The 12,814-nt window shown below is 58.4% G+C and overlaps 1 protein-coding gene across 1 annotated transcript; it reads right to left on the bottom strand.

Annotated features, from left to right (window-relative positions):
* Positions 1–431: 431 nt before the first annotated feature.
* Positions 432–7,860, bottom strand: INHBB (inhibin subunit beta B). Its single transcript, XM_047722618.1, has 2 exons — positions 5,722–7,860; positions 432–3,219 (listed from the first exon to the last, which is right to left on the bottom strand). The coding sequence occupies exons 1-2, from the start codon at positions 6,164–6,166 to the stop codon at positions 2,444–2,446; spliced, it is 1,221 nt and encodes a 406-aa protein (XP_047578574.1). The 5' UTR covers positions 6,167–7,860; the 3' UTR covers positions 432–2,443.
* Positions 7,861–12,814: the final 4,954 nt, after the last annotated feature.

Raw genomic sequence — 12,814 nt, 5'->3', positions numbered from 1 at the left:
TTAGGATCCCAGCCTCTTCTGGGTTACAGTCACCCATATTAGTGAATGGAGGTGGGTGCGGTCAGGTGGGCTTCTCCCATCTAGGTTTTACATTTCCTTCCAGGGATGGGGGGAGTGGGCTTAACCGGCACTTTCAAGTGGTAATAGATGTGGGTCTGGTAGAACATAATTAGTCTTGGGACCGGGAGGGTAAACAAATGTGTAATTCATGAATTTGCTAATTGTCCTTCATTTTGATCTTCTGCCATCTTTCCTAGACTCTCTGACTGACATCCATGCTCATGGCAAGGACTCAGAGAGGGCCGGGAGCAAGCCAGGGAGGCCAGGGGCATCAAAGCTGGACACCCAGCCCACGCCCTCTCCCGGCCACCGCCTCCTGCCCACGCCCTGCCCCCCCGCCGTGGCTCCCCCAACACCACACAAGGCAGGAAGCCCGTGGCACTCGATCTTTTATTTTCTTAAACTGTACACAGATGTAAAATACTTTAACAGCAAGTCTATGGGAAAATTGTTTGGTTTTAAATTATTATGAAACAGAACCTAAGGGGAGCTTTATTAAATAAACATAAAGGTGGGGATTTAAGGACGCACACCTGCATTCTACCATAGTCATTTTTTTTTCTGTACCTTCTGGGTGTGTAAAGATAGAAAAGACACATCAAACTGAATAAACAAAATCCATTTATACCCTGAAACGTTGGCAGGCCACTCAAGGGATTGTTCAGAACGTCTACCTCATAGAAGATGGCCTCACCATCTAATAAAAATTAAAACTGATCTGTTGGCCTCTTTGGTTCCAAAATTATGTATAATACATTTAACTGTATTTTTTTTTTTGCTGCTATAAAAATAACTTCTTTTTTCAAATGGCAGTTTCTGACTAATCATGCAACTAAATCAGTGCAAACATTAAAAGCAATCATTCGCTTAAAAAAGAAGCAAAGGATTTCATTTCAAGTATAAAAAATATAAAAAGAGTCGTACGAGTCCAGTTTCGTCTAGTGTGGGTCAACCCTTTAAATTGCATAGTTCACGTGGCACCTGGGCCTCTGGGGGCCGAGCGAGTTCAGTGCTCTGCCAAGGGCCACTCCTGGACACACGCAGATGGGCAAGTGCAAGATCACGGGCGTTCAGGCAAGTCGGCAAGTGCTAGGAGGGGCGGGCGGGCAGGCGAGCAGGCGGGAAGCCGGGGGCACGTCCATGGTCCGCCCTGGTGGCTGGGACCCACGAGGGTAACTTCTGCAAAGCAGCTGAAAACCTTCCCCGGCTCTCCCAGATCAGCTACACTACTCCCCTCCCACAAACCCTACTGGGGTGGGGGGAGGGCACCCCCCCTCCATGCCTACCAGCATTTCCAGAATGCCTCCACTTCACCCTTTCCTCCTCCTCTGGGCTCATTCCCTTGCCTTGGGGTCATTTCCAACCCTATCCCAACCAGTCCTGGAGGAACATCCCCAGTGAAGGGCACAGATTGCAACTTTTTTTTTTCTTCCCTTGTAAAATGATTCAAATCTTAATTTAAAAGGTCCTACCTGGTAGAAAAGTCCCTTTCCAAGGATACAACTGGAATGTGTGACCTGTCTGTCAACTGCTAGTGATCAGTTAAAGCATCAAATTAAGACCCTTCTCCTCTCCCTCCCTCCCTCCCCCCAACATACACACACATATAAGTCACGCCAGGGACCCAAGCGACAGTCAAATGGTCATTGCCACGGCTCCATGGTCTCTGGCAGGTTGTGTCCATTCCGGGCCTCTTTCCCTCTACAAGGCTGGGAAAAGCCAGGCTTCCCCTGGTCCTGCAGCATGAAGGATCCCAGGCAGGGAAGGAAGCCAGCATGTCTGAGCCAGGAGATGCTGAGGCCTGGCGGGCCTTGCACACAAGCAAAGGGGGACACACAGCCCTCCTGCCTGTCCGTACATTCCCCACCCCTGCATCTGCTTTTCCTCTCTGTGGCTCTGGTGCTCCCTCTCCCTCTCTCTCTTTCTCTCTCTGAGTCTCTGTCTTTGTGCTTTTATGTGTGCTCCGAAGGCGCAATTCAGAATGGCCGGTCCAGCTGGTGGGAATGGTGGCTGCTCACCCCATTCTCTCCGACTGACAGGCATTTGTAGCTAAGCTGCCATTTGTCACTGCATCCATTTGCTGGTATCCCGGAGGCTGCCGTGTGGGTGGCAGGACGCGTCTGGCTGTGCGCATCTACGTGTGCATTTGAAAGTATCTCGTGTCAGTTGAGCGTCCGGGCTCTGGCTTGGACTGATTTGCTCGATGAAGTAGTAGGAAAAGATTTCAGGCCTCACCCTGGCACCTGCTGGGCAGCCCGACAGAAGGACCGCACTCAGGGGGCTGGGCAGCCGGTTCCCACAGGGGCTGGAAGAAGCCCTTCCAGGGGCCCCACCCTCGTGCCCCCCCACGCCCCCTCCCCCCACGGCCGCAGCCCTGCTGCGGTCAGGCACAGCCGCACTCCTCCACGATCATGTTGGGCACGTCCCGCTTGACGATGTTATACTCGTCGTCGAAGTAGAGCATGGACATGGTGCTCAACTTAGTGGGGATGCAGCAGGAGTTCACCGTGCCAGGGTTGAGGCCCCGCATGCGGTACTGGTTCACCACCGCCGTGTGGAAGGACGAGGCAGAGCCAGGGACCCCTGCCAGGTAGGCCGGGCAGCTGCCCTCACAGTAGTTCCCGTAGTAGCCAGTGGGCGCGATGATCCAGTCATTCCAGCCAATGAGGCGGAAATCGATGAAGAACTGTTGCCTGCAACAGAGGTTGGTCCGGCCATCGCACTCCAGGCCCCGCTTGCGGATGCGGTGCCTGCTGTCTCCCAGCCGGGCCTGCACCACCACGAAGGGCCGGTGCGACTCCTCGCCTGGGTCCACAAACACAGGCACCACGGCCAGCTCCGGGCAGCCGTCGCACTGCACGTCCAGGTTGAGCCGCCGCTCGCCGCGCTCGAACAAGGCCTGGATGGCCTCGGTGAGAGGGAAGGTGTGCCAGCCACTGCGCTTGAGGTCCACCTTCTTCTCTACCACGTCCCACCGGTCGCCGTGGCCCTGCTCCTGGAAGTATACCTTGACCCGCACCTTCCTCCGATTGCCCTTCTCCAGGACATAGGGCAGGAGCTTCAGGTAGAGCCACAGGCTGGCCTGCACCACAAAGAGGTTCTGGTTGCCTTCATTGGAGATGAAGAAGTACAGACGGACACGGGAGGAGGCGAGGCCATCTGCGGAGAAGTGGGAGAGCAGGCCAAGTTAATTCAAGAAGAACACGAGGCAATGGGGAAAGACACTCAGCGGTGTGATGCTGGAATGAGAACTTGCCACACAGCTGGAAAACGTTATTGACCAGAAAGACTGTTCCTGGGGCCAGGGCCTCTGAGTGCAACCTGGGAGAGGCAGAGAAAAGTGCTTTCCATTGAGAAACACCCAACTGGCTTGGAGCTGGAGGGTCCGGGGGGGCCTCTAAAATTCTGCCTCACCTCTCCCCAGCCAGGGCTCCCTGGAGACAGGCTGTCAGGCCTCAAAGCTCAACAGAGGAACTTGTCAGGGGGCCAAGATCTTAACAAGTTGTTATGGGTATCTGTGAAATCTGAAAAACAAAACCAGGATCGTGAGGATTTGGGGGTGGGTTGTATCTGGAGAGAGGTTGGGTTTTTGTTTTTTGTTTTTTGTTTTTTGTTTTTTTTTTTTTTGTTAACTCAGGGCATTGCAAAATCGAGCTGAGCCACCTACCGCCTCTTCCCAATGTTTACCTAAGCATGATCTGATCCAACCCCCAGTGGAACCTCCACGCAAACAAGCGAGCTCTGCTCAGATTTCTGACACAAGCACGTGCTCTGCAAAGTGCAGCCCTCGCTTCTGACGATTTCCAAGTTTCAGCCTTGAAACTTGAGGTCCACTCTGTTTGGGAGACGCTGGCTCCCCATTAAGGGCAGGTTAATATCGTCAAGGAAAAGGGGGAACTGCCTTGTTAGTTTCCTCCATAATTCCGCTCAACAAGAAGAGAGGCCATGCCAACCTAGACACAACTACTCTCTCATGATACATTTCAGTGACTTCTGGCAATCTGTACTTTTTTCTTCTTCTTCCTCTCCCCCCACCCCCCCCCCCCCAGGAAGAACAAATAAGGCAACTGTGTGACCATGGCTAGTTTTATCAAACCTCCTACCACTGCCTTGCAGCCCCCTCCTCAGGCCTCGCCTGGCTCCTCTAATAACACTGACATCTGACTTTGAAATGGGGGAAAGTGCAGCCTTAAAAGCTGGTCTTGGACGAGCTGCCTGTGACCTGAATCTGTTATTTATAAGTCAAAGAGCTGGCTCCGTGAAACGGACCAGAAATACACCAGCCCCCGCTGTCATTTTGTGCCACCGGGACCAAAAGGCCTTCTCGACCTTCCAGAATCACATTTCTACTCTGGGCCCCAAAGCACCTTTTAATCCAAGCTCTCTAATTGCATGTCGAGCTTTCCCTGACTCGGTCGGACAGCTAAAACAGCAATGCATTTCTTTCTAAGCACAAACCAGCCCGATTGTCTCTGCTTTTCTCCACACCCGGCCATGCAAAACTTTTCATCCCTTTTCATCCCCAGGCGGCACCAGGACCGTCTGCCTGCTGCCTGGGAGGATGGGGGGCATTTTCAGCCTGGTGACACAAGCGTTCCCCCCCCCCCCACAAGCTCCCTGCCCACCCCCGCCCTGCCCGCACCAGGGCTTCCCCTTCTGCGACCTTCTCCGCAGTCCCCTCCGCACAAATGGGGCTGAGCTCCAGGCACAAAAGCCAGCCTGGCTCATTCAAGTCCTGAAAAGGACAGCGGAGTGGAAAGCACTTGCAGCATTTCAGCGCGGGCACATTTTCCTCCTTCTTTTAAAGTTCTGAAAGATTTTCTGTCTCTCGATTATTATATTTAGACAGCGGTAGAAATTTGCAATCCGGGGCCGGGAGAAAATTCCAGAAAGGACTCCTACCCTTTGTTAACTACGAACTCTGCGGCTCTCAGGCGAGGGGGCTGCTACCGCTGCCAGGAGAGCCGAGAGGCACCGGGCTGCCCCCCGAGCCGAGCCGCGTCTTTCTCTGCGTAAATGATGGGACCTGTTGAGAAGCCTGCCTTCCGCCCGATTCCGGTGCCCACACAATCGGAAGAGAGGTTGCCTAGCTCTCCCCAGTGAGGCTTCAGCAATCCTGGCAAGCCCACGCTGCCCGGCGATGGAAGCGGCCCCGGGGCCTCTCACACAGGCGCGCGCGCGCGCGCGCGCGCGTACACACACACACACACACACACACACACACACTTCTCCGGCCCACGGATATCAACAAGCACACACATCTCCAACCACAGTGCTAAGCCTACACTCCGATCGTGGGAAACAAAAACATTAAGCAATCACCAAGCAAGTGCCCGCGGAGCCAGGGCCGTACGCATCTGCCGGGAGGGGGATGCACGCCCAGAGGCGCTGGGGCCGGGTTTCAGAGAGCAGGGGTGGAGGGCAAGGCGTTCAGCGACCGGGACGGGGGAGCAGGAAGAGGTATGCTGCCGGGGGGGGGGGGGGGGGGGGGGGGGACCGGGTAAGAAGACGGCAACCAGGACGGGGCGCACAGGGCCAGAGGGGAGCGGCAGGGCCGAGAGCCCGCGGGGCGGCGGGACGGGCAAGGAGAAGGGGGTGGGAGAGGGTGAAGAGGGGGTGGGGAGCGAGGGCCGCAGCTGGCCGCCCGTGGGACCAACCCACCTGTCTCGGCGAAGCTGATGATCTCCGAGACGCGCTCCTGGCCATCTGCGCCCGGGCTGGCGTGGCCGTCGAGGTGCGGGATCTCCACACGGCCGTCTTCGCGCACCTTGCCCGCGTGCAGCTTGCGCAGGGCAGTGACCATGGCGGCCTTGGGCACGGCATGCGTGATGTTGGGCCGGCCCCGCATCTGCAGGCGGCTCAAGATGTGCCGCTTCACCGCCTCCAGGAAGTCCCCGTCCACCCGGCCCAGCTCCTCCGGCCGCCGGAAGCCGCCGCACGACGTGCAGGTGTCCTGCGAGCCACCGGGGGCTCCGGGCGGCGGGGGCGGTGGCGGCGCGGCAGGCGACGGAGGGGGCGTGGGCGAGCCCCAGGCCTCGGGCCCCAGCCAGCCGGCCGCCAGCAGCAAAAGGCAGGCGGCCCCCAGCGCCCGACCGGGCCCGTCCATGGTGCGCCGCTGGCGACGAGGGCGCCCGCCGCGAGGCGAGCCGAGCCGAGCGCAGGGCCGGGCTCCGGGCTCCCGGCGCGCCGCCCCGCCCCGCCCCCGCCCGCGCCCGCCCGGGCCTCCGCCCGCCCGCCGGGAGGGCCGCCGCCGGCTAGCAGGGGGAGGGGGCCGGCCGGGCCGCGGGGGTTCCCGCGCGGCGGGGAAGGGGCGCCGAGGGCCGCGGGGGCCGGAGAGGCGCGCCGGCGAGGAGGGGGCCGGAGGGTCACTGCCGCGCGGGCGTCTCAGGGCGCCTCGGCATCTGCAGCCTTCCCCCCATCCTCTCCGCGTCGGGGCCCCGCAGCCCCCAGCTCCGGTGAAGCTAAAGCGGCGGCAGCGGCGCCTCGGCCGCCGCGCGGGGAAGGTGGCGAAAGGGCCGGTCGACGCAACTTGGCCGAGACGGAAGCGAAGGCGCCGGAGTCCCCGGAGCAGAGCCGGGCGCGGCTTGGCGCGGCGCTGCGGCGGGCGCTGCGGCGGGGCCCCGCGCTCGCACCTGAGCGCCGAAGAAGGGCCGCGGCCGCCGGCGACGGGCCGGTAGTCCTCGCCTCGGGCCGGCGGGCGGGCGGCGGAGCGGGGCGAGCGCAGTGGCGGGAGCGCCGGGGAGCGCTGGCCGCGCGGGCCCGCTCAGAGGCGGAGCGGAGCCCCCGGCCGCGGGCCCTGCAGTCCTCCCGGCGCGTCACACGGCAAAGTTGTCTCTAGGCTCCCGGGGCGCCGCATCCACCGGCGGGCGGGCCGGCCGCTGCGCGCTCCGCCGGGGCCTCCGCTCCGCCCGCCTTCTCGCTTGCCTCCCTCCCTCCGCCTGCCTGCGCGGGCCGGCTGGGCGCGGGGCGCCGTGCGAGGAAGGCAAGGTGGAGGCTGGGCCCTTCTCGCCCCTCTCTCTCCTGCCTGCTGCAGCGGCGGCGAGGTCGGTTGGAGCGTCTAAAAGTCTCGCAGCGTTCCCGGGTGCGGGTGCCCTAGCTCGCTCTCCCACTGGCACACGCCGCAGGGCCGAGAGAGAGCGGGAGGGTGGCGGCCGCGTCCCTGCGCCCGGCCGCGACACAGTGCAGAGCCTGCCGAGGAGTTCTTCTCTTTGCCCTCTCTTCTTTTACTCTCCTCGTTTTTTCTCCCAAGGGGGTAAAAAAAAGCTGTACAATCTCCGTATGTGCGCGCGCGTTGAGATAGACGTTGGCATAAAAAAAAAGGGGGGGGGGTGAGCTAGTCTCCTCGTCCTGGCCATGCGGGAGGAGACTGTCCGTGCCTCCCCGCTCCGGCTGCCCCCCCGGGGGGGGGGGGGCGGAATCTGTTCAAGTCGCTGCCTCCCGCTCTCCACGCCCACCCCCGCTTCCCCCCGCTTTTTCCTTTCTGCCTTCGCTGGAAGGAGGGGCGAGCCGGCCCTCTCCCCTCCCCCCCCCCACCCCCGCAATGCCCGGCCACTTTTGCTGTCTCGAAACTTTCCCACCACGTGGGCGCCCCGAACCCTCGCCCAGTTGGGTGGCGGGCGACACCGACGGGCTCCCGGCCCAGGATCCCGGTGCTTGCCCGCTCCCCGCGATCGCGCAGGCCCTGCCCTCGCCCCTGCCCCCGCCCTCCGCGACCGGGAGAAGCAACTCGCCGCCGCGGCCGCCCCCGTCCCTGCCCGGGTGCACCTTCTCGAGCTTCGCGAGGCGGGGGCGGCGGTGCGGCCGCGGGCTGGCTCCGCGGGTGGATGTCGCTCCCGGGCTGCAGTGCCCTAGCCAAGCGCCCCGGGCCGCCCGAGCACTGAACGAGGCGTGGGCCCCCGCGGGCTGGAGGAGTAGAGGAGGCGGTGGCCGTTGGAGGCCTGGCCAGCCGCAGCCTCTGCCGGCTCCAAGTCCCAGGAAAATCCTCGACTGTGTGGGAAACCGGCCTCGCGGCATGAAGGCCTCTGAGCCCCAGGACTTGCGGGTCTGACGAGGTCTCTGGCATCACTCCCTCCTTGCCCCAAGTAGTCCATTCTGGTCTCAAACAAACCCCGGTTCCAGTGGACTCTCAGCCACTGTCAGCCTTGTAGGAGGGACCTTGGGGCGTCTTCACCCTCTCTGGTCTTTATCTCATCACCTGTCATGGGGGAGGACAGTAACACCTGTGTCACACCTTGGGAGCTCCAGACAAGTTATCTTGGTCACACTCCTCACAGAATCCTGTACACTGTGATTCTAAGGCATAGTTTTTTGGGTGGCCCATACCAAGCGACCATGTCAGTGAACACGGAACACCCAACCCATCCAGAACCCCAAGGGCTGCGGTTCCTTCTGTCCTTCCTTACGCCCTCACCTGGGCGCAGAGTAGCACGACAGTGCCCACAGGGTGCAGCACCCTGAGGCCAAGGAACACCATGCTGCCCCATCCCCTTACTGCCCAGACCCCCACCCACTCAGCAGGCAAGACTGTGAGGACGAAGCAGAATGGGAGGTCATTCTGGCTTTCCCAGGACCTGGGGGAACTTAAGCTGGAACGTGGCGTCCAGCTTAGCATTCCCCACACTCCCTGAGCTAGGAAGCTTCAGGCGGCAGCAAGCTTCAGGCCGGCTCCTGCCTCTGCGGAGCTCAGCCAGGACTGCAGCCCCGCTGAGGCCCACAAGTCTGGAGGCCGAGCGCCCCCTCCCTCCCAACCGGAGGAACCGACCTGAAGGTGCTTGGCCATGTGGGACAACATTGGACCTGATACAGGAAGTCAGAAGCAGGGTCCCAGGAGGGTCCCCACAATGGCAGCCCTTCTGCCTCCTTGGAGCTGTTTCCAGAGCCCAGCTCTCTGCTGTTCCCATCCACACAGCATGCTCTGGCCTCTGGTTCCATCTCCTTCGCAATCCCCTCAGCCCATGGAGGCTGTGCTCTCTGGGCAGGAAGGAGGTGCTTCGGCACTGCAGGACTCTGAACCAGGCTGCCCCCACCTCTGCGGCTTTGCTTGCCTCTCCACCAGGCACACAAGCTCTGGTTCTCTGGGTCTTTCCATCACCACAGCCACCAACCGCTTGGGGCACTCCTCCTGTCTTGAAGACCCAGCCCCATCTCTCCTCCTTGGTGAAGCTCACCATGGCCCTCTTGTGCCCTGAAGAGTTATTTGCCATATTAGGCTCCTCGCCCCAGTGCCTGGCTGTTATCCCTTTACCTATCTGTCTCTTTTGTGGGACCTGGACTCCTGGATGACAAGAACCAGGTCTCGTGGGTTGCATATGATGCCAAATCAAGGGCAGCTTACTGAACTAATGCTTGGTTGATTGAATGAGTGAATGAATGAATGAATGAACAAAGGAATAAGTCCTTAAGCCAGTAAAGAATTAAGCACCCCGCACTCCCCAGTACCCTCACAACAGCCGTCCTTGCCTGTCTGGCTCCCACCGTTCTCACTGTAAGCCTCACTGGGGCTGGATAGGGCTGAGTGGGAGGGGGGGACTCCACACCTTTGGGAAGATCCAGCGTCCTACTCATTGAGCGGGCTCTGGGAGGGGCAGAAGTCACCTCATCCTTGCTAGTAAGAGGAGGGAAGAGGAGGTTGAGAGGAGGGTCCACACTTTGCTGGCCTGGTGGAGAGCTGTCAGCCCCGCTGTCAGTTATCTGCTGGGAGGGAACTGGGTCAAGCGGTAGTCAGAAACCATCTGCTCCAGAAGCTGGGATTATCCCGCCCTCTGCTGATCCCCCAGCCCACAGGAGCCAAGGGTGTAAATTGAGTTCTTCCAGATCACCTTGTGCTTGTGGGGGGAGGAGCCCCCCATCTCCTACTGAGGGGCAAGGACCTGTTTCTGTTGCTTCAAAGCCTCTTTTAACACTGGGCTCTGTCCTCCTTGAATGGTGACCTCAGCCTTCAGTCCCAGCCAGAGGTGTGACCATGCCTGTCAGTTTTGAATGCAATAACACACATCAGTGTTCTAGCCAGTGCCCTCCTGCAGGATCAAGTCACCCCCCCCCCCCAAAAAAAAACACACACTACCACAGAATGCTGGCTCCCTGCCACCAACGAGGAGCTCGGGCCCCATGGGGAAGGCAGGAAGAAAACATGGCAGCGTCATGGAGCCGGGCACACAAAACCTGAGAGGGCTTCCTCTAGGAGGTGCAGGCATGTGCTCTCACGAGTCTGTTTGGGTTAGTTCTTTCGCATAAGTCACAGTTAAGTGTCAATTGGGGGATACTGAAAATGTTCACAAGTGACAAAGGAAACCATAAATAAGCCTCAGAGCGCGTTTGCTAAAAGGGAACCCAGGTGCAGCCCTTGCATGGCCCCCCCAGAGTGTGGGATGAAGAGAAAGCCCTCACACCGGTGGCACTGGGGACATGGGCTGAAAAGAGGCCTTTGGCGCAGTTGGGCTGGGGGACATGCTGGTCACTTTCCCAGCGCTGGCGGGGGAGCCCCTGTGGCCAGACATCACTGACCCACATCACACCTCTCCAGAGTGGCTCAGTGTCTGAATGGAAGGAGCCTCGGGGCTGGACCAGACGAGATGTTCTGTCCACCTGGCAGTTCAAGACATGGGTGAGGAACAAACCTGGAGCGGGGGGCTGAAGCAGGACACTGCCATGGGGGCCCCCAAAGGGACAGGAGCCAAGCTGACTTTCGGAAAAACTCAGACACCAGCATGGTGCCCCTGAGAATACGCTCCCCCCTCCGCCCCACTGAGGCTACCTTATGCTTTCAAGGTCACAGAAGCAAGTCCTTGACAAGAGAGAGGGTGGGGAAAGGTGATTTTGAGGCAACAGCCCTGTACTTCTCACCAGAGCCACTGGATGGCGCCCACCTTTGGGGACCCCACCAGGTATACACCCCCTTACATTTTGCTGTGGCCTGGGGAGGAATGCTTGTCACCTCTGAAACATGAGCTCCAGGGCTGAGGCCATCTGTGCCCTTCATCTGTAGCTGCCTGGCACCCAGCACAACCCAACCCTTGGACTGCTGACAAACTAAAGTCAGTTCATCCCACATAACTGAGGAAGGCACCGGGGCTCAGGAAACGTCGTCTGATCAGTGGGCCTGGAGTTAACACAAAACTCCCAAGTTCCAGTTGGCCTGCACACGGGGCACAGCACACAGGCTTCCCTCCTGTTTCCCACCCAGGCATAAGCATGCTGACCCAGCCAATCCCTAAACCAGGTTGTCATGCAAAACCTGGGTGTAGGGCTCCCTCACCCAGTCATTTCTTCTCAGTGGACTCTCTCAGCAACCACTCCCCTAACATCTATCATATGTTAGCAAGAATCCTAGAAATCATTGTGTCCCCAGACCCATTCTCAGTAAGACCAAGGTGCTGGGAAGAAGCTTGCTTGACAGGACCTGGGGGACCCCCCCCCAACAACTTCACCCAGCAAGGTGTTAGAGGCTTGTTCTGGAGTAGCGTTTAACAGGATTTGTAACATTTGGGGAATATTTTGACAGCGCCCATAGGAATGGCTGTCCCGGTGGGTATATTTTCTAGAAAAATAGAGGCACTAAAAGCAGCGTTTAGTTAGTGTCCCACTTCAAATTATTAATCACAACTATTCCTCGCCCAGAATTCTTTCCCATTCGTTCACTAACCCCGTTGAACTAGCTGTTGAAGATATTGCAAAGCTCAAATCCAACCTCATCACCCTCGTATGTTGTCCCAGTCTACTGGGGAGGCCAATACACGAACTAACAGGGAGGGGATGAAAGCCAAAGGGAAGGTGGTGGCAGTGAGGACCCAAAAGAAGAAAGAGGAAGGGTTGGATGCCTTTCATCAAGACACCAGGGCTGGGCTAGGCAGGAAGAGCTGAAGATCCTTTCCCACCCCATTTCTGCCCTGCTTGGTCCTAGATGCAACTCCCATGTACCCATGTGTGACGAGAACCCAGTGAGCTGGTTATTTTGCAACTAACAAAGGCAAAATGGAGCATTTCGAAGGTCTCCTTGCTTTGGGTTCCCAAGCCCAACCATGTCTACTTCGGGAACACTCAAGTCCAAGCATGAAATTCTCCTTAAATAGCACTCCACAGTTCTTAGCTGCTCTTGAACTTCAGAGCTGACCCTTGCGTCCATACCTTGGAGAATGAGAAGTCACCCACCTGTCCAATGAGCCTCCAGCAAAAAACCAATCAAGCACAGCCAACCCAAGATAGCATTTCTTAGGTTCTCACAGGTGACAGAAAAAAACAGGGAAATGATTCTTGTAGATGGGTATAGATAAGACATCCTTTCTGCTAAAAAGCAATGAACAGATTAATTCATTATGTATCTAGAAGCTGAAAACCTTTATGTCCAATAGTCAGTATGCACCAACCCCCCCCCCACCCCCACCGCCCGACCCCAGTGCACCTTGGTACTCCATAGTCACACCAATCCAGACCTGCCAGGCTTTCATGGTGAAGTAGTGTGGAAAGAGAGCCACCATGACGTTACATTTCATGAAAGATCACGCCTTCCTTACATAAGACTCTGATTGAATTCTTGCTGCTAGTAAAAGGGTCTCTGTCTTGCCATTGAAGGGAATTCTGCAGGGGGAACCACTGTGGTTGTAGAAGAAGAAAAAAATCGGATCATTACGAGCTCAATCCCTGGCCCAGCCCAGGCCTATTGCTGGCTCTAAAGCTGTGTTCATTTCAAGCACTCCAAACTGAGCCCTTTCTCTCCCTCCCAGCACCCGGCAGCATTCACACTGGACACACACTCATC

Source organism: Lutra lutra, chromosome 3 (genome assembly GCF_902655055.1).
Source record: "Lutra lutra chromosome 3, mLutLut1.2, whole genome shotgun sequence".
In the NCBI taxonomy this organism is placed as follows: Eukaryota; Metazoa; Chordata; class Mammalia; order Carnivora; family Mustelidae; genus Lutra; species Lutra lutra.
This window is presented reverse-complemented; position numbering and strand designations above follow the sequence as displayed.